Source organism: Pseudonaja textilis, chromosome 5, assembly GCF_049901715.1.
Source record: "Pseudonaja textilis isolate UNSWEBS1 chromosome 5, rPseTex1.2, whole genome shotgun sequence".
In the NCBI taxonomy this organism is placed as follows: Eukaryota; Metazoa; Chordata; class Lepidosauria; order Squamata; family Elapidae; genus Pseudonaja; species Pseudonaja textilis.
The window spans coordinates 39,099-60,672 of NC_141994.1; the positions used below are offsets into that span (position 1 = coordinate 39,099).

General features: G+C 42.9%; 1 protein-coding gene and 1 pseudogene across 1 annotated transcript in view; one reads left to right on the forward strand and one right to left on the reverse strand.

Moving 5' to 3' along the window:
• The window catches only part of PCLO (piccolo presynaptic cytomatrix protein), an 81,383-nt gene that overhangs the window by 38,938 nt on the left and 20,871 nt on the right, over positions 1-21,574 (reverse strand). The window contains 4 exon segments of the mRNA XM_087933901.1: positions 1,160-3,141; positions 3,541-5,354; positions 5,356-8,489; positions 9,965-11,158. Of these exon segments, the coding sequence (XP_087790027.1) occupies positions 1,160-3,141; positions 3,541-5,354; positions 5,356-8,489; positions 9,965-11,158 (8,124 nt within the window).
• On the forward strand, positions 19,506-20,176 carry LOC113444367 (gamma-aminobutyric acid receptor-associated protein pseudogene; annotated as a pseudogene).

Genomic DNA, 21,574 nt, shown 5'->3' on the forward strand with positions numbered 1-21,574 from the left:
CAGAGTTTCATCAATAATTTCCCAGCAAATACCATCCAGTCACTCTGGATTTCTAGATGGACAGAAAAATCAAGCAATATTTATTGGTTTTTTTCCTAGCTTTTCTGTTACACATACTGTCTAAATAAAAATTATTTATTCATAGATGAATAAATAAACAAAATAGAGGACTATAGACTTCAGTAGCTACCCACGCAGCAACCCTGAATATGAAAGTTTGGAGCCTGGATAGCAACCCATTACTTAAGGATCTCTTAAGGAGCTTCTTCTCTTTCAAGGCCAGGGGGCTTTGAGGCCCCACACAAAGAAGCAGAAATCGCTGCATGGATCCCATGGACACTTCACCTCCCACGTGGCCTTGATCCACCTGATTCTAACAAGGGATGGCTGAGCTTACAATCTGGAGCACCTGATCCCCTTCCACCGGAGTGGAAACTCACTCCAGAAATCCATACCAGACTCCACTGGACCTGTCCCTGGAGCAGATCTGAGTGACATTGCCTGCCAGGTACCAAGGATATCCTTCACAATGACCTCCAAAATATTTCTGATTATGGTGATTTTTAGCTCATAGGATGAACTCAACTGGACCCAACTTAACTTTCTTGGAGAAGCAGAATATAAAAAACCAACAAGACTGATATTGAGCAAATCATTGGCAACTCATCTTTTCTGCAAATACAGTAGACAAGCTCCATATATTCCATGTGTTTAAGGCACTGGACTTCATTACAACCCCTTTACTGTACACAGAGAGGAGAAAAAACTTAGAAAGAAAAAGGCTAGTGTATGTACAAGGCTGTCCTTGTGATGTGAATACCTTTACGTTTTTAAAAATAGACCAAATGTACAAAGAAAAATGTTGATGTTAATTCTGTAAAGAATGAACTATATCTCTTTCCAACTTTAAATAAAGTAGATAGTGCAATTAGATGCTCCAATTCAAGACCATCTCTTTCTCCAGTGAAACATCAATAGCATATTTCTTGCACTATTAATTCTGTTTTTAAAATAAACTTATCCTGGTTTCTAACATGACAGACCTTTGTTTCCAAAATTGTCCACTAAACATTTCATCTACTCCAGCCAGTTAACAAAGCAAAGCTTGTTACCGTACCGTACAGTGTGACAATTCAAGGCGTGAGGAAAGAGTTCTTACCAGGAAGCCGTCTGTGTACTGGAAATGAGCTCTGGAGAGGAGATCTTCAGCCGTGGGGCTGAGAGGCTTCGGGTCGGACAAAGAGCGCTGGATGCTCTTGGCAGACTCTGGGCTCAGCTGAGGAGTGGTGGGCACGTCGGCATGGAGAGTGTCCTGAGAGCCAGTGTCTTCAGCCATCAGCTTCTCATAAGGCACAAAGGCCGACTCCATGGCTGCAGCTGGAGAAACAGGTGAAATGGGAGAATAGAGGACTTTGGGAGACTTGGGAGCAGAAGGAACTGCCTGAAGGGCATTTTCAGGATGAAGGTGGGACGAATAGCCTATTTCTAATGGCGTTGGGCGCTTTTTATCTTTCTGAGGGGAAGTGGCTTTGTGATACGGGGGACTCTGGGTGTCTGAATCTGTTTCTGTCTGGCATCCCAAACTTCCTCCTTTGTACGACTTTTCTGGAGCTGAAATGTGTTTGACTATTTCTATCTTTGCATCTAACTGGGCCCTGACCGATGGCGTCCTTATCGTTCCAACAGGTTCCGTTTGGACAGATATCTCTGCCACGGTCTGCACCGCAACACTGGAGACCTTGGAGAAGGCTTTGGCCTCATCCACTTCCATGCTCCCTTCATATTTCCCTACACGGGTCTTTCTTCTTGATCTGTTGGAGGGATCCCATTCTTCTTGGTCCTCATCATCCGTCTGAACGCTTGTGTCAACGCTCTTTTTGGTTCTGCGTCTCCTGTCTGCATAGCCTAAGTCCACATTATCCTCATCATCCGTTTGGACGCCACTCTCCATGATCTTTTTAAGACCCCTGGGTTCCCCTTCCGTGCCTTCGTCGTGTTCCCCATAAAGGCCGTGCAGCTTTGATGTGGAACTCTTCTTTTTTAGTTGTTTTTCCTCACTCGCATCCACGTCTTTCAGAGAGAGCTCAGAAACAGAACTTAATGTCCCTGGCTTGGGAACGTACTGAGCCACACCATCCGACTGGACAGCATACCAGCCTTGGTTGTCTGGAAGTTCTATCCCCAGGAGAGCTGAGGTAGTGGCAATCACCTCCTCACCAGGCCAGAACTGGTTGCTTGCAGTGTACTGGCCATCGAGGACTTGATCTGTGGTGGTTTTTGGGGACACCATTTCAGAAGGATCGTAATTATACTGATACATCTGGTGGATTTTCTGCTCTTCTAAGTGCTGGTGAAGCTGCTGTTGAAGTTGTTGGATCTGTTCAATATGTAGCTGCTGCTGAGCCAATGATTCTTGTCTCATCATGAACTGAGCCTGCCTCTCTTCTTCCTGCTGGTAGAGAAGATGGTGCTTCATGGAGTGCAGTTCCTCGAGCTTCTTTTGAACCATGAATTGCTCTTGTTCTCTGAACCTCTGTATCTCTTGCCGTTCCCATTCTAGCTCTTCTGCAAAGCGCTGCTGCTTCAGTTTTTCAAGCTCTAGCAGCTCACGTTCTATGTCCAGATGCTGTTGCTTGTCTTCTTCGGGGTCAATGAGAACCATTCCTTCCTCTTCAATTCCACCGAGGAAGGCTTCAGAAGCTGTACTAAAGACAGGCAGTGTTGGCTCAGCGGCAATAGTTTCTAGAGGGAGAGGCTGTATCCCTGGGTCAATGCCAACAACGGAAGTGTCTTTTTTAGAAGCTACGGTTGTCAAAAATTGCAATGACCTTGGGAGTGCCTGGCTCTGTGGCAAGTTTGACAAGGAAGGCACTGAATCAATAGCATGAAGAGAAGGCAGGTCTCGGATGGAAGTGCTGAAAATAGAGCCAGGCTGGGTGGTGATAGCGAACGTGGATGGGATGGGAGCTGCCACCGAGGAATAAACCACCCCGTTAGAGGATTTCAACACACTTCCATAGGGGGCTCCTAAGGAGGAGACCATTCTCGCTTGGGAATACTGAGGTGCACTAATGCCCGAAATCACATGCTGGCTCTCTGGATATGGATCAGAAATCTTGCTTGAATAATCCAAAATTTCACCTGAAATTATAGGGGAAAGTTATAGTCCAGTCCCCCAAAACACCATCTTTAATTCTGGTGTGGATTCTGAAAGGCAGCCTATAGAGATGAGTGATAAATATGAGCAATAAAGCAGGAAAGAGCTGCATGCAAATCTTCAACATTTTATTGGGCAGGACAGGAAGAAAAAAAGAACATTTTCTGAGCATGCAGGTACCTCTTTCCACAAAACAACTGACAAAAATTGGAAAATAAAAATACATGGATAAATTCCAACAAAATTTGCCATACTTTTGAACGTAAAGCCTAATGAAAGGGGGAAAGGCAACCAAAAAAAAAGAGGCAAAAATCATCCTGAAATGAGGTGAGCAACATTGTTACTAAGTTTCCAAGAAAAGTCCGGCGTCTTGTCATACTGACCTGTAGTGACTCTGCCAGAAGTCAAGTCTACCGCTAGATCAGCCGGCCCGACCTGGTGCTCAAAGGCGTCCTTGCTTTTGTACGGGTAGAGCCCAGCCTCGGACAAATTGGTGTCTGACATGGAGGGCTTCATGCCCCCAGCTCCCCTGAAGGCAGAGGACCCAGAGTGCTCGTACTGGTAGTGGTCATCCCTGTAGCCAAAACGATCTTCCGGGAGGGCAGTTGCTGGGGCTTGAGTGGTGCAGCTCCTCCCAAACGGCAATTTGTAAATCACGTCACAACAAACGGCCCTTTTCCCTGAGGTCAAATCTACAGGTTTTTCATCGTCTTCTATTACGGTGGTAAAAAATCCTGAAGTTGTTCCATCAACGGTCACCATCGTTCTGTAGGATTTTGTAGTGCTCAGGTCAACCACACCACTGTCCAGATCTTTGTGAGCAGCAGAAGCATGAAAGCAATCACTGGTTACCCCAACCAGAGGTGCGGTTGCAGGCTTTGTAGTGGCCCAGGCAAGGCCCGATGAGGGCATACCCAGGGAGAGGTTGATCGGAGCGTCTTCTCTGCCTGCAAAGAGGGCCTGGCTTCCTGTTATTCCAGGACCAGGTCCCAAAGGCTTTAATGTTGTCAACTGAAGTGGAGTTGACATCCCATGCCCAAGGTCTATGAGGCTTTCTATGCTTGCACTATAACCGAGAGTAGATGCACAGGTCACCACTGAAACAGCATCGGCCACTGGAGCTAAAGAGAGGCTGACCATGGACACAGAACTAAGGTTGATGATCCCTGGCTGAACGGTGCTTACCCACTGCCCAGAAGGGTCACCTGCCATTGTCTGTCTTCTCACATCTGCGGGAGTAGCAGATAGGTCCATACAGCTATCTGTTCTATCAGTGCTAGTCTTAGTCAAGGTACGGAGATCCATGACATCACCAAAGACACGGGTCCTTCCGTTTTCTCTGTACTTAGTTCTCTCCACCGCAGGTCCTGTGTCTGGGGGTATCGTTATGGAAACACTGTCTAACCCGGCGTTTTTTACCAAAGACACAGCAGTCCTTGCAATCTCTGTTGTTATTAGTTCTGTGGTGGACTTAGGCACCATGCCAAAAATTGGCTGTACAGTAGTAGGAAAAGGGATAGAAGGAACAGCATTCAAAGCATCTGGGATACTCTTGCTTTGATCTGTTGTACTATGCATTTGCAGCAAACTTACAGGCGGCATGAATAATGTCTGTGCAGCCTCTGGAGCTTGTTCCTTAGGGAGTGAACCCCCAGGCCAACTGCTGGTGGCTTGGCTGGTAATGGATCCGGTTGGAGTCCCGGGCTCAGAGGGCAATGTGATAACAACATAGGTTTCCTGAGGGGGTTTGGATAACCTCGGGGAGGATTTATTAGAATGTGGAGATGACGGGGAGGTGGGAGAGGTCAATTTGTATTCAGCAGGGGAAACCAAGCTCAAAGTCATGGAGCTGGTAAAAGGCAGACCTGCTGGCTTGGACTGTGTTTCTGTTGGTTTATGAACAGCCACTGGTAGCTGGGGAACGGCTGGTTTAGGAGCAATAGGAGGCTTTATTATTTCAGAAGGTCTATGCGTGAATACAAGCCCTGCTGGAATTGATGCTGGCTTAGGGGGGACGGGGGGTGGGGTCAGGGCGCATGTTTTAGTGACAGGAGACACATGAGTTTGCATAGCAGAGGTCTCTGCTGCTTTGACAGGACTGATGGAGGGTATCATGGTGGGAACTGTGGTCACTGCAGTTTTAACTGGTGGCTTCTTTTTAGGATAAATGGCTGGCTTTGGCAGAATGGGTGGGGGGGGGTGGGGGAGGTGGGGGTGGAGGAGGAGCATATGGCAGGGAGGGTTGAACAAGAGATCTTTCCCAAAACGAGAATGTTTGGGAACCAGCAACAGAAGCTGGAGAAGTTTCAGATGCAGGAATATCAGAAGAAACAGTACATAAAGGAACTACGCAGATAAACCCTTGGTCAGATACAGCATCTACTCCTGCCACGTTAATGGAAATCCTTGAATAATCATCTTCAGAAAGTCTCTTCACTTCATTAAACTGTGCCATGTCTCTTCCAGCTTTGCCATCTTCTGCCAAGGCAGCAGGGAGAACACTTGTGAATTTTGTTTCCACAGAAGTGGGTGCAAAGGAGTCAGTTTCTGGAAAGGTAACTGGCCCCTCATCTTTGGCTATGGGTGCCTTCTTGGGGGGCAACACCAGAGGTTCATAGTCCTCAACTGGGGAAATTGTAGTAGCCAGTGCCATTGAAACGACCCCTTCTGAATCTGGCAGTCCACCAAGAGCATCTACTGAATCTCTACAGATGGTAGTGATGCCATCTGGTCCAGCTACAGGTGAAGGGGTGCCAGTGGTGTAAACAGAAGATGTAGAGGATGTGAGTGAACATGCATCCGATGGGAAAATAGGGGTGGTGCTTTCTAAGGCCTCCGAGTATGCCAGCATGGATGTTTCCTGGGGAATAATTTCTTCCACCTCATGGACATAATCAGTAAAATAGTTACCCTCTTTTTCTTCAACTGTGAAGTGCTGGGTAATTTTAACATCTGGAATGGGCAGCACTACAGGGCTTGCTGACGTTGATTCTGAAACTGCTGAAGAAGTGCTCGAAACTAGGGAATTACTATCTCCTGCTTCTCCAGACAGGCTCCTCTTGGTGACAGACATGAACTCAGGGGATGACTGGGTAGGGCTGGAGCCCGGGGTCAGCTGTACTCCCTGCTGCTTCATCAGCTCTTCATAAACCATGCCTACCTCTAGCAGCTGCTTATCCTCACTCGAAGATGGTGCAACACTGTCCAGGACAACGATTTCGTGACTTTCTGGCATGATGTAAGAACTGGAGACAATGTCTTCTTGAGGCATAATTGAATGCAAAAGCTCTATCCTATAATAGGTGTCTTGTAAATCAGTGGGTTTTTGCATAGGTTCTTCAGAGATTTGCTCCGGAGGGTTTTTTTGCTCTTCCTCTTGGCTAAATTCCTCACACTCTTCTTGTTTTGAAATGATGTTGGAGTCCCCACTATACGCACCCTCTACTAACGACTCATAGATATAGTCTTCTATGAGCATGCCACCATACAAAGGCTCCTTCTCGAACACCTCCTCCCTTTCGCTTTCACCTGGAAGAGGCTTGGCCACCTGAGACACCTGCAACATCTCTTCATATACCTCCTCTGCACTTTTCAAAATCTTCCGATTGCTCCCTTGCTTGGCCATTCCAAGGGGCTGCTCTTCTGTGGGGGAATAGAGGGAGACAGCCGTGGGCAACTTATAAACCTTCTGCACTTCTATTATTTTTTCTGGACTGATTTCAAAAGCTTCAGGGTCAGATTCAATACTTGGCGAATATTCAGAGCAGGAAGATCGATGCAGTTCCTCCATTTCTGCCGCCTGACGCAGTTCCTCAGTTGGGGAAGCATCCTCGATTGGAGAAAGGTTACTGGGGGGTGTTTTTGGTCGCTCTCTCCTTCTCTGGGCTCTGAGCTCATCTTTGTCTTTCTTAGACTTCTTGCTGGAGCTCTTCCTTTGCTGCTGCTCCAGTTCGCGCTGCTTCTCCTGCTCCTTCAGCAACTCTTCCTCCTCCCTGAGTTCCTCTTCCTCGGAAGAATCTTCAATCGTCGGGAGGAGAGGCCCGTGTGTCCGATGTCTGGCTTTACGCTGCTGCTTGGTTTCTCCCCCCATTTTTTTGTGACTGGGGCTGCTGTCGCTGTCTTCATCGAAGGACGAAACAGAGGTAGGAGATGTACCTGGGGTGAAGCTGGAGGCATGCAGACTGGAAGATCCTTCTCCCCGTGATCTGTCCTCTGGTGAATCAGTAAGGCTCTCCATTTCTAATTCTGGCTCTTCATCAAAGTATAAACATCTCTTTGGTGTTTCTGACCCTTCAGAAAACTTGTTTGTGATTGTGCTGTTAAGTTCTATTGTTTTGAAGCGGCGAAGGCCTCCTCCCCCGGAAATTTCTTCACTCTCTTGACTTTTCGTCTCCCTATATTTTGGTTCTGGGCTTTCATCAAAAGCCTCGTCTTCATCTTCATCGTCATCATCGTCATGCCAGGAATGGCGCCTTCCGGAATCCTCTTCATAGCCTGCAGTGCTTTTACGTGACACCCTCTTATGTTTTCCAGCCATTCCCTTTTTGATCTTAACTTCTTCCTTCTTCTGGGTCTCATTTGCGCTGATTTCTTTTAACTGTTTCCTGATGTATTCTTCATCTTCGGAACCGGAAGCATCTTCGTCAGCGCTCATTTCCATGATTTGCTTCCGAATGAAATCCTCATCATCACCTGAACCCGGACTGTCTTCTACTTTGCCTTCGTCATCACTGCTGGAGGAGCCAGCACTGGCCTGCCTCCGCCTCCTCCTTCGTGGCACAGGAGAGTTTTCGCTCTCACTGCTGTCTTCCACAGAGTCACAGCGCTGCCTTCTGGTTGGTGCACTCTCTGCCCCTCCTGCTGCCTGCTTGGGCCCTTTCTGAGGGGGCAATGTTTCTCTACTGCCTTGCTCAGGGTCTCCTTCACCTCGAACCTCCGGTTTCCTCAAGCCTTCTTCCTCGGAGCAGAAGGGCTCTGAGGTGACAGGCAAGAGGGCTGCTTCCCGGGAGGCCCTGGTCTGCTCAGCAGAAACCTCTCTGGTTCTCCCAGACTTCCCTTCCACGAGGCTTGTGACTTGAGCTTCCAGAATTGACAAGACGGTGCTTTCCAGCTTAGCCAGGTCAGAGGGGCTAGCTGGGCTGCCCCCTTGCGACGGAGACTCTTTCTCAAAAGACTCTTTCAACAAGGCGTCCTTTTCTTCTGCCTGAAGGAGGCTTGGAATTTCACCAAGGGAACTCGAGACGCCGTCGGAGGAATATCCTGTATCACTCAGGCCTTGAGGGCTTTTGGGCTGCTGAGAACTTGATATATCTGATTTGTCATCTTCTTTTTCCTAAAACATATATAAACATATAGATACATATTAAGACTTATCTTTTCAAGATAATAATAAATTCATCAACCAGTATTACTGTAATTGTGAAAACTTTGAGAAAGCATTGTGAGTAACAAATTTTGGTTAAGCTAGAACTTTTTATTTTGCATTTAAGCAATATAAAATACCACGACTTACATTTTCCCTAATTAAATAGAAAATAACTTATTCTCAATATCATTAAAGTGTGGCTCTATACTTAATGGGAATAGCATCTTATTTAGATTTAACAGGTAGTATAAGAATATTTCAGTGCGCATTCAGTCAAGAGAAAAATTCAGGTTGCATAACATTACAAACATCTCTGATAAAAACAACACTTTTCAGTGAAGATAAACTGCATGTAGAAGAGTCAAGGTCAAAACTATTTCAATCTTTAAATTTACTGTGGGTTCAGTTTAATATAGTTTGAATTACTTTAAAACAAAATATTATAACAATAAAATGGTAATAAGTATGTAGAACAATCCAATGCAACCCTAAATATGTCACTGACTTATTCCAGGCTGCCTGCTGGTTGTCAGGTGAAGTCCTTCAAGCCTCTGGCTCATCACAAGTTAGCCTTCTGAATCTTAGAATAGCTGGCTTTAATCAGGGAAAAGCAGTAAGGATTCCATGAATGAAAATCCTTCCCAGAAAAATATTAAGGAACCTGGGGAAAGCCTCAAAAGTAAGACAATCACAGCCCAAATACAGACAACACTACAGAGAAAATAAAGTAGGAGATGAAACTAGCACAGAGTTCTCTGATAAGCCGTGAAACAAAAAGAATGGGCATTACAAAGGGGAAAAAAAGCATATAACATATGCATAATGTTAGAAAATAGTCCAAGTCTACAGATAAGGCTGAGGATTTGCTGAGGGTTGCAATAAACACCAAAATTAACAACAGAGAAGGTTGTGTGGAACAAAAGGAAAGTTTGTGATTTGGAGACATTGGCTATAGGTAAAAAAAAAATAACAGGGAGAAGCAGAACTATTTAATTATTACATTTCATCTGGCTGTTTACAAAATAAAAATAGTGTCACTTGGCAGAAGTTATACTTAAATTTAGGTCAGCATATGTGAGAAATTGCCAGCAGAGTTCTGTTTTGAAGTACCAATAGAATATTTATAGCTCAGGGTTGAACTGTATGTCCTTAGGGCTCTCTGAACTTGCTTGTTTCCTTGCAGACATTTCGTTACCCAACTAGGTAACATCATCAGTGCTGCAGGAGAGTAGGGCTTGCTCTTTGATTATATACAGGAACTAACCATATCTAACTCTTATTTTTTTCAAGATTAGCCAAGGTTCACTAAGTGCTGCCCCCTGCTGTAAATTACCCCCTTCAATCAAGCATAGCTTCTATGAATATCTCCAAGTAATTTTTCTGGCATGACATAGAAATAGATTTTGTCAATTCCTAACAAGAGAGGAATGTCAAGCACTTACTGTTTTTTCTCTCACTGACTCCACAGGATAAGATTCTGGCAATGACACAGGTAAATCTGAAAGGTTTTTCTCCGGTAGTTTATGAGCTTTTGAAGTGGTTTCTGATATCATGGGATGATCTTCCTGCTGTTTTATTTCTAGGTGCATTTCAGCTTCTGGCTTTTCTTTAAGCGCTTGCTCTGGTCCTGGTACGTGTTCGATTCTGGGGAGGGGGTCTGAGGCTTCTGATGGTGGTCTTTGGCCGCTACTTGTCTTGGAAGACTTTGGTTCCTCCCGGGGCAATTTCACTTCTTTTAGTTCCTTAAATTTCACAGTGTCTTTTAAAAGCTGATCCACAGAGGCCGTTTTCATTATTTTTGCTGGAATTCGTTTTGAATCTTCTTTCTGAATTTGATCAGAGGATAGTATTCTGGCCAATTTCGCCTGCTGAAATTTTGGTTCAACTTTCACAATTTCGCCATCTGAGGCTACCTTTGTCATTTTGTCTTGATAAATCTTTGGGTCTGGCTTTTGAACATCTTGCAGGATTTTATCAGCCGATGGTATTTTTCCCAAGGTCACCCTGTCCACCTGACTCTGATCAGCACGTGGCAATTTGACTTGAGTGGCTGGATCTTCCTTCTGACTTTCCTCCCTGGCTAGTTTTACCGACTGATATTTTGAGTCTTCAGATAGAGGTCTTTCCGCATGTTCCATGTTTATCTTATCATGCGAACCCTTATCAATTGTAGCCAATGTTGATTCTTTTTTAAGAATTGGATCAGCAGATGATGATTTTCCCAATTTTTCCTTGTCTGCTTTTGAATCTTCTTTTGAAATTCCTTGAATGATTTTATCAGCAGATGTTGTTTTTGCTAATTTTCCTGGTGAAAGCTTTGAAATGTCAATTTTAAAAATTTCTTCTTGGATCCTACCAGTAAACGTCTTTGTTAAAAGTGTCTCCTTCTTTACCTTTGGATCCTCTTTCTGAATTTCTGAACCTGTCTTTAACTTTTCAGACCCCAGGGCAGGTTTTGCTGAAATCTGTTGTTGTTGTTGATGCAACTCAGCAGCCTTGGACCGACTTCGAAGGGCAGGACTTGATGGTCTGACTGAGGATTTTGGAAACACGGGAGGTGTGACGTTCTCTATATCCCCAAGTTGTCCTGATAGCGCCCTCTGAGTTTGGCAGTTTAAGCATAACCATTCTTGAACCTGGAATTTAATGAAGGGCATTACATTATTAAAAACATATCTTACTAAAATAGTGACATTGATACTTGTAACTCTAAACAGCATCCTGACTTTAAAAACAAGGCAACTTACTTGACATTGAAACAAAACTCCTATCCCTGTTACCTCAATACTGACTGCTTCCAGACCTGCTCTTAGCAAAAGGGGCTCCTAGGCTCCCCGGATTTTCTGCTGGAAGGGCACCCTTCCTTCTGCAGGGGGCGATGGCGGCCCTGGCTCTTTCATGTTCTACAGTGAGGTCAGAACACAGCACAGAATTCAGGACAAGGAAAATTGGGCCCAGGACAGAGTCCCTTGGGAAAAGACTCTTTCAGGTAAGACAGAACAAGAATTAAGATCCCCCTTTACGATACAGAAGCTTGCCGGGATACTGACGGGGCCTTCTTCTAGAAGATGCCTTAGAATAGTCGAGAACCATTTGCTCAAATGTCTCAAAGCATTTCCCTTTCTCCCTACCCCCAAAACAACAACAACAACAACAACAACAAAAAACTCTGGAAATTCACTTAGTTCTGTTTCAATGCCCCTCCAGAGCAGCTCATGTTGCTTTAATGTGTTCCATGTTTTCCTGTCATGAATAATATTTCTGATTCAAGACTTTCTCTTAGGTTCCTGTTTTTTATTGTTATTCATAAAAGAGTTGTTTGACTTCCAAATAATAGAAAGAAATTCTCCAAGGTGGCCAAAGAGACAAACAGCTTCCCCAACACTCCTGTCATGCCCCTGATGGAGGCTGACTCCGAGGGAGAGGAGAAACAGCCAACAGGGAGTGGAAGTATGGCTCCAGAAGTTGTGGAGGAGGCTGGGGAAGGGCAGAGGCCGGTTGGGCAGTCAAAGGAGGACCCAGGCCCATCCCCTCTCCATCCGAGGGCACACAGGGAGGAGAGGATAAGGGAGAGATGTGGCCTATGGGGGAGGAGAGGGCCTTGATCCTCTTCATGGGCTGCAGCTGTGACAACTGGATAAGAGGACGGACATGCGGTACGGGCCAGTGCTGGAAACAAAGCGTGGAAATATCTCAAGTTTATTGTTCCTCTCTGAGTTTGGTGTCCTTCCTAGTGTGTGTTCTGATATCTGTAGACATCTTCAAGCTCTTATCTTGCCTGGTTTGTGTTTTATAATTTAAACGGCATTTCCTCCTTCTTGTAACTGCTTGTGTGGGAGTTTCTTTTGTCTCCAATCAAGGATATTTGGAGCTTGGAAGCAAAGTGAAGGAATAAAAGGGGATTCACCTGATTTTTGTGACTGTGTTTATTTTGTATCCCACCCTGGGTCATCACAACTCCCAAATTTCATGAATTTGCCTATGTGAAAGTTTTTGTGATTGGACTACACAAAAAAATATGGCTGAATTCAAGATGGCCTTTAGTAAGCCTATCTGCCCTACTATTTTTAGCAGTAAGAAGCACATGCTATTTAATACATAATTTCACCAATTCAGTTATACATATCTATTATGTATGATCAATTACATTTCATAAACAATAGAGTAATGCCTATATAATTACTTAAATTATATTAATTCAAAGAATAACCCAAAATGGGTAACAAGAGTGAATCACTTATGGGAAACAACCTGGAATTTCTTTCCCAACTAACCAAGTTCAGAACCATAAGGATCTAATGTCGTTTTATAAGCATATCAAACCTGAGAAATGAGAAAAACATACAAAAGATTTAAAAAAGGGTACAAAAATTCCTGCAGGGTTTGAAAAAAGGTATCTGTAGTGCTTGGCAGGTAGCACATAGTGCAATCCTGGTCAGTTCCTCTGACCCACCTGTGCTTGTGGCTACTAGTTTACAAGAGCAACTATGACTAGAAAGCAGCACCTCCTTATATTGTCTGGTATCTTCAACCAAAGCTTGCTTGATGACACTCAATTGTTATTGGATTAAAAGAGAATCCAGTTGAACTCAACTACTGATGAACTGCATAAGCAGGGGTGGGATTCTGCCAGTTTGGACCGGTTGCTCCAAAGGTCAGCTGTCCCCAAACCGGTTCACTGCAACGATCATGTGCCCCCCCAGCCCTGCACACTACTGGCTTTTATTGTCCCAGCTGATTAGCACAGAAGAGCGGGTAGCCACTCCTCAGCTGTGTTACTTCCCCAAAGTAACATAGTAGGTAAGGACTTTTACATTGTGTTGATGCATTATATCAGCAGCATCCCTCCCACCCCTGTGCATAAGCAACTTGGACATGCTGCTATGAAAGTGACCCACCATTGCTTTCTTCTGAGTTTTTTTCCCACTTAAATGTTAAAATGTTGTGTGAATTGCTTAATGTCTTTGGATAGCGTATAAATGATTGGTCTAGTGGTAAAGGCATGAGGCTAAACTGAATTCTCATTCTGCCTTAGGCATAAAGCCAGCTGGGTGACTGTGGGCCAGACACTCACTCTCAACCCTAGGAAGGAGACAAGGGCAAGCCGCTTGCCAAAAACAGGGAAAAGATTAATTCAGGCAGTTGGCCATAATCAAAGCTGATTCAAAGGTACCAAAAAGTGTGTGTGTGTGTGTGTGTTAATCTTTAATAAATTTCATTTCTACTGCAGACAATTTCTCCCTACCCCACTCTCCTACATTCTTTTTAAAGCAAGATACCCAATACACTAGGAGATTGGCTAACAATGCTGGATTTCTCTGTAACTGGCGGTAGGTTGCTGTATTCTACCCCAAGTGGGTAGCAATAGAGGATTCCCAGCATAGCCCCATAACTTTCTTTTACCCTTCTGCTTTTTTGCAATAGCTATGGAAGAGCAGTGGACTTTAATCTGCATGCACTGGCAGGACAATCTTTAAGCCTGGGAAGGCTTGAAGAATTGAGAAGTGGCATGTTGGCTCCTTCAGAAGAGGGAAGCTTCCTTCCTTCCCTTCTGTACTATAAACACCAGTCATCTGTGTGTAGGCTTTCAGCGATAAGATTGTCCCTGTTTCCCAGCAAGGGAGAGGCAGCAGATCTTTCTGAGATAGTTGGGGAAGGGAAGTTTTAATGATCAAAATTCAGAAAAAGGTCAAGCTTTATGAACTACAACAAAACAGATGCTGAGGGCTTTATTTGTAAGAAGGCAAGACATCTTGCAAAAGGGTAAGTTTAAAGATGTCTAAATTTTTACAAAGCAGCCTTCCGTGTTGAGCCCTCCTCACTGATGGACTGTAGATCGCGACTGTCCGTGGCTATGGTCCATGCTGTTTCGTCGGAGAGCCCCGATCATTGCGATTAGGAGCTGAAGCTGCCTTGGAGGGGCGGTGGAGTAAGGGGAAGCCGCAAGCCAGGTTGAGGGGAGCCGCATCTCCCCTCCTGGGCTTGGTCTTTTCCCCCCCAAAGACGACTGAAGCGGTGGTCTAAAATGGCCACCCCGAAGAGGAGGACTCAGCTGGACTAAGATTTGTGCAGGAGGGAAGAAAGATGTGGATAACATCTGAACTGGGACAATTGGATGAAACAACTAAACAAAAAGTAGCCCGGGATTAAGGTAACATTGAACTTTTAAGAAAAGAAAAGTGAGCGGCAGAAATACAAAGGGACAGGAAAAAAAATAAAAAAATAATTTTGACAGCTAAGCGGGGCTTCGAACCGGGAAAGGAAGAAGCCAGAACTAAAGACTTAATTAAATTGGACCAAAATATTTCGGCAATAAACAGGTATAAAATAAAGCTGGACTTAAGATTGTCAAAAAATAATAATAATAAAAATTACAAATTGGAGACTGGATTGTGCTGGAATATTGAGGTTCGAAAAACCCTAAATAAAAAAACAGGGGAAAAAGGTGAGGACTTTGTATAACGGAGAGTCCCATCTTCTGACAAAAACTTGAACTCAAACAAAAGGGAAAGCATCCTGTTTCTGTATGTATTTGTGTTGATATAATGTTAAAGAAATATTGAAGCAAAGTAAGAATCTTAGAAAGTGAAAGCTGAACCAGAATAAAGAAAGAAGCAAGGAAAGACTGATTGTGGGATTGATCGACGTTTTTGGTATAGACCCTGGGCTGGAACAACTGAGAACTTTAGAAAACTGGAAGAAGAAAGAAGGAAAGTAAAAGTGTTTTTTTGTGGACTTCAACAATTATAAAATATAAGAGTGTGTAATGATGATATCTCTTCACGAATTAAAAATGGAACTTAAAAATATGAGAAAACTACTACAGGAAAGAGGTGAATCACTTTGATCTGTGTTAGAAGAAATGGAAATGGTGATTGAAGAACAAGAAGAAAGAGCTTCAGAGGAGGAGGAGTCGATTCAAGGAGAAGCCATCTTAAATAGACAATTAACACAAAGAACACTACAAAGAAATAGGGAAAGAAGGAAGGTTAAAAAGTTGAGATTTAAGAAGGTAGTCAAAAAGGGGAATACCTGTGAAGTCGGGAAAGGCAGAAAGACCCAGCAGAAAAAGGAAAAGGAAGATATCAAGAAAGAGAGGGATATAAACTGGAATGAGAAAAGATATGGGGGAAAAGAGTGGGAGGAAAGGCAGTAAGAAACAGGTGCATGAAATAAAGAACTACGGAAATAGTAAAATGATGAAAAGAAATAGTTTGTTCAGAGATAATGATTGATGAATTAAAAAGGGATTCTGCAGGGTGACAAGGAGTAACGAATATATTTGCAATTAAAAAAAATACTTAGAAAATAGGGTAATATAGATTATTAAAGGAGGGATAGATACTGATAATTCTTATTAGATGAATATATATCTTTATTTTTATTCTCAAAAAAAAAGTTAAGGTTTATTGAAGAAATTGTAATAATTGAAATGGATGTAAAGATGTTTAAAAATGAGGTCAATATCAGCGACCAGAAATTGAATAGTCAATTTTTTCCCTTTTACTTCTTTTGAAACTAGAAATAAAATTAAGGGGGGAAAATATGTTGCGGAATCCAAACGAAAAGATGTAATGATTATCATTGTAACTAATTAAAAATAATGGCTTATTAGGAATTAAGATGAGGGAATAAAGGGATATTTTAACCACTGAGGTGTCACATTCAAAGCAGTAAAAGGGGGGAAACCTATACTTTTTTCTTTTTCTTTTGTGTTAAAACTTGTATTAATCTAGAATCTATAGAAAGAATGTGTGGAAAGAAAGAAAATATGACAGATTAAAGAACTATTTAAATTAATAAACTAATACAGACTATTAAAAGGAAGGAGAGACATTGGTAACTTTTTTATTAGGCAAACATACTGTTATTTTTATTTTTAAAATAAATATTAAAAGATTATATTTGAAATAATTGAAATGAAACGAAAAGGTGTTTTGATTGAGATTAATGTAAGAGACTAGGATTAATTTGCTTGTTTCTCTCCTTTCCGAAAGTTTGAAATGGAAAAGGTAATAATAGAATTAAGTATGCATACATGAATGTATAACTATTGTCATATTTGTATGTAAAAGTGATGACCCGGAAATATGTTGTCCACTAAAAAGAGCTTTTTGTTTTTATGTGAAAAATGGAATAAAATTTGTTTAAAAAAAATAATACATTTTTAAAGAGCAATATTTGATATGTAATATATAAGTATTTCCAATTTAACAAAATCTTTGAATGCAAGTACATATTACCAAGCAGACAGGATTTAGAAAGAAATGGAACATATCTGTTATTGTTCCTTATATTTATTTATATTACCTTAACAATCTCTGGAAGATCTAATCCAAGCTTAGGAACTGAGGTTGTTAGCTGATATTTAATTTTGTGTTATATTTCACTTACTGTTCATTTGTAACTCGGTTATTAATTTACCAACCCAGCTTTTCTCAGTTTTTGCTCTATTTCTTATAACTTAAAATATTTTGGCTGCTTTAGTTTTCATTTGTAGAAATTCTTATTCTCCTTTTGCATTTTATATTATGCATTTTATACAGTTAACTTTTGTAAATATAATATTATTTTGAATTAATATATATAAATTTTAGCTTTACATTGTTTTAACTTTGGTTAGTCTATTATAGCTTTGCTAATCTATTTATTATTTGATTTGATTCACACGGCTGCCCATTCCTTCCTCCACCCCCACCCCCAATGATGCTGGGTGGGGCTTACCACCTTAGGAACCAACACCTGTAAGCTACCCAGAGTCATGAATGAATGCAAGATGGGTGGATAGATAAACTGAGTGAATGAACGAATACACAAACAGGTAAAAATACAGACGATACAAAAACAGAACAGAAAGTAAAAGGCACCTGCAGAATCATAGCGAACAGACAGGCTTTGTTCCACATCCGGGGTCCCATGCTCAGATTATGCAACCTCACACCAATCTCAGGGCGGATGCACTGAGGAGGAGGCCGAAAACCCACCGCTGCTCAGTCTCACTTGAGTCGAGGCGAATCTTGTCCCTCCTCACCCAGAAACACCCCCCCCACACACACACCCAGGGATCAGGCGCTGGGACAGGATCTCCAAGGCACGGATTAGTTGTCCCAGGGCCAACCGAGCATCACAGGGACCCCAGGCATGGAGGCTGCACATAGTAGCCTGTCCAAGAAGTCCCACCAGGGCTGGGGTAGGGGAGGGTCATTTAACACTCTGGGGCAACCAGCTTGTTTTCAGAATTTGCACAAGGAAACTCCAAAGGACTCCATTTAGTGCATGGAGCAACCATGCTTCTGTATAACCTCCAGGGTTCATATTTGATTAAGAGTAATTTATGTTTAGCTATTATTATTTTGTCTTTGTCTTTCCCATGCAATCTGCCACAAGCAGACAGTGATTTGGCACTGTTCTGTTCTGCGGTCCACGCAATAGGCCTTGTAGCTACTATTAAGACGTTGGATGCCGGCTGTCTGAGTGTTTAGGGAAGGCTGCTTCTTCTTCTTTTTCTTCTTCTTCTTTGTCTTTTGTTTGTGTGGAACTGAAGTCTAAGTGGATCATCACCTACAAAAACACCCAGATTATTTTCAGGTGAACATATAGGTGAGATATTTAAATGCAACAGAGACCAAAAGTGCTAAAAATAGAACGTCTCCAGAGACCCTTCTAGTTTAATGCTGTAGATCTGATTTAATGAAGCAATTTTCTTTGAATACTAAGTGGATCTAGGGTGCAGCAATACGGAACTGTTTTTTTTTTTAAATTACAAAATAAGCTTACACTGTTTTCCTTTTTCCATCTTATCAACTCTTTTCCTGCAAAGACGATAATTGTGCATAAACAGGCTATCCCTTGGCTTACGGGGACATAGGAGGGTATCGTGCTATAGTCCACACAGATCACTCCATAAATTGGGGAAGCAGCCCCCTGCTTCAGCTGGCATGAAATCTTATCTTCCCATGGGGACTATCATACTTTCAAAGAAACCAATTCAATGTCTCAAAATATTCATACCCATTTTTACACGAGATTTTTTTAACATACAACTGATTGACTGCCACTTGCTCTGAAATCCACTCAGTGCTACAAATGGCAAGACCCTAATTTAACTTGTCATAAGTAAGAGATAATTATGGCTAGTATAGAGCTATAAAGTCAATAAACTTAGAGCTATAAAGTCAAAAAGATACCAAGAACTAGTAAATTACTCTAGTTAATCTACAAGTCCAAGTTCAGTTCGGTTCAGCATGTATTTATTTATTTATATATTTATTCATTTTGGTACAACAAAAACAACCGACTCCCACAGGGATCTTTAGTCAAGCCCAGGCTTGATAGCTAATTCCTCCACAAAATGCTTAACGTTTGTATGGCAATAACTGTGAGCATTGCTAGAACTCCCACATGCGCGGAATCCTACTGAAAGGCTATGGGGACCCTTTGGGGTCGTTTCCAAAGTCACAGAAGCCAGGCTGGCAGGAGGAAGGGCACAAGCCAATCACATGAAGACGTGGTCTCTGGGAATCGATCCACACAAGTAGCATCCGGGAGGTGTTTCCTGGAATAACGGGGCGATAAGAGATCAGATCAAGCTTAATCCCTGGTCACTGCAGGGAAAATACAGAAAGTGGTTTGCTGTGGCTTTTTTTCCAGAATATTTTTTTGACTTCTCAGTTCAGTCTCCAATCCTTGGAGGTCCCATTCCATCAACCCTCAGCTCTGGCCAGTTGCACATCTGACTGTAGACAAATTCATCCAAACCGCACCACCTGCAAGAAATGCTTTTTCATCCATCCAGGTGACGGGCCAACAGATTTTGGCTTCCTTGCCTGACCTAAAGTCTGGCCATTGCCTTATGGGCTCCTATCTATGTACTAAACAGGCCCAATCCCACTATCAGCCAGGTGCAAGAACATGCTACATTACAGTGCAGAGGAACTACTAGAATATCGACTTTAGAAGGCTACGTTTTCCGGGGCCTCTCTCTGTCCACCGCATCGCTTCCTCTGCCTGTTGCCGTCATGAAGTTCGTCTACAAGGAGGAGCACCCCTTCGAGAAGTGCCGCTCCGAGGGGGAGAAGATCTGGAAGAACTACCCTGACAGGGTCCCGGTCATCGTGGAAAAAGTCCCCAAGGCCCAAATAGGGGACCTGGATAAGAAGTACCTGGTGCCCTCCAACCTCACAGTGGGCCAGTTTTACTTCCGCATCCGGAAAAGAATCTACCTGCGGGCCGAGGACGCCCTTTTCTTCTTCGTCAATGTCATCCCCCCCCCCCACCAGTGCCACCATGGGGCAGCTCTACCAGGAACGTCACGAGGAGGATTTCTTCCTTTATATCGCCTACAGCGACGAGAGCGTTTATGGCAGCATGTAAGACCCCCGAAGTCCACCAGCTGCCACCGAGGGGCATCTTGCCCTGAAGGGACCTGCACTTTCTATTGTTACTTGTTAATTTTATGTTAAAAAAGGTGTTTTTCTTTTTTTGCTCCAGGAAAATGGAGAGTTCTTTTTCTCTTTTTTTCCCCCCCCCACCCTTTAATTTCTGGCTGTGAATCTTTAACTCTCTTCCTCTTTTAACTCCTTCCCTCCTTTTCTTTGGGTTTTCCTTTTGAGGTGGCTGTGGCTAAAATTAAATACCTCCCCCCTTGCATTGTCCCCTCCATGCCTTGATTGCTTTCTTTTCTCTCCTTTTCTTTTTTCCTCTGTTGAAAAAGGTCATCTGGAATTTCTCTCCAAAAGCGACAAGGAAAACAAAAAACAAAAAAACCCCACCCCTCCCTGTTTTTGGTTTTTCTGATTTTCTTTTATTTATTTTTCCTTTGCCATGCATCCCGAGTTTTGCTTTTCGTCCAGGAAGTGCGTTCACCTGGCAAGACTTCTGTAACCAGAGTTTTCGGGGACAGGGATGGGAAATGAATTCTAACTAAAACAAAACCTATAAATAAAACTATGTTTTATTAGGCAAACTACGTTTGCCTAATAAATTCTGGATCTGATTTCAGCACATGGTTCTGCTTTTATTTGCTAGAATGCTCCCCTGTGGTAAAGCTTTTACAAGGTAGCATTTCTTGGATTTCTTTAACAAAACAGAGGGTTTTACCCCTGGTTAGGCTAAATAATCCTGTTAGATATTGGTTCCAGGAGGCATGACAAGTACCAAAATGATGAGAAACCAACAAAATTTTCCCATAAGGAATAATGTAGTGAATTACAAGGCAGCCAACACCGACAAGTTCTAGCTTGTGCTTTAAGTACCAAACAAATGAGTACCAGGACACATTTTTTACATCAAAGGGTTGGTCAAAATGCACTGAATACCAAATTTGATGAGCTTCAAAGCAGCTAAGTACCAAGGTGTTACTCTATGAATTTGTGTTTTTATATTATTTGACCGCTTACCGTTAAATAACTCCTTCCTTCCTTCTTTTTCTTTCTTATATATAAGCAAAAGGCAAAAAGCCTGTTCTATTGGCCCCATGCCAGTAAGTCACAAACTAACCGGTTGTAAGATACCTCATTTTCTTTCTAAAAGCTTCCCAGAGTAAAAGCACTTTTGACATTTTAGAAATAGAGTCAAAAGTTCAGATCCTGTTCTAACTGCAGAGAACACGACAAACATGGGCCGCCTGAGCACTCGTAGGGACGGGATTGACTAGCAAACGTAAAAGGCAGATTCAGAGGTTCTTAAACTGGGGTGGGGGGTGGAAATTGGGGCATGTCCTGGAAGTCGTGGAACAATTTGGGGTCGCTGGTTGGTGAGCTGAGGATCCACTTTGGGACTGCTACTGTGGCACAAAAAACGTGTGTGAAAAACTGATTTGGGGTTTTTTGGGGGGTGGGTGGAGGGTAATGACCTTCTTTGAGACCAAAAGCATCATTGGATTAAATGGTCTAAGACCCACCAGGGTTGAATGACTATAACTTAGGAAGCCAGTTTTTCTTGCTAGCACTAGCAACGATTTATACCAGTAAACATTCGCACAACTTCCGTCGGAGGGCTGAAAGCTCCAGCTCACCCAAATGGCATCAATGCTTTTACATTAGGTTTGTGTG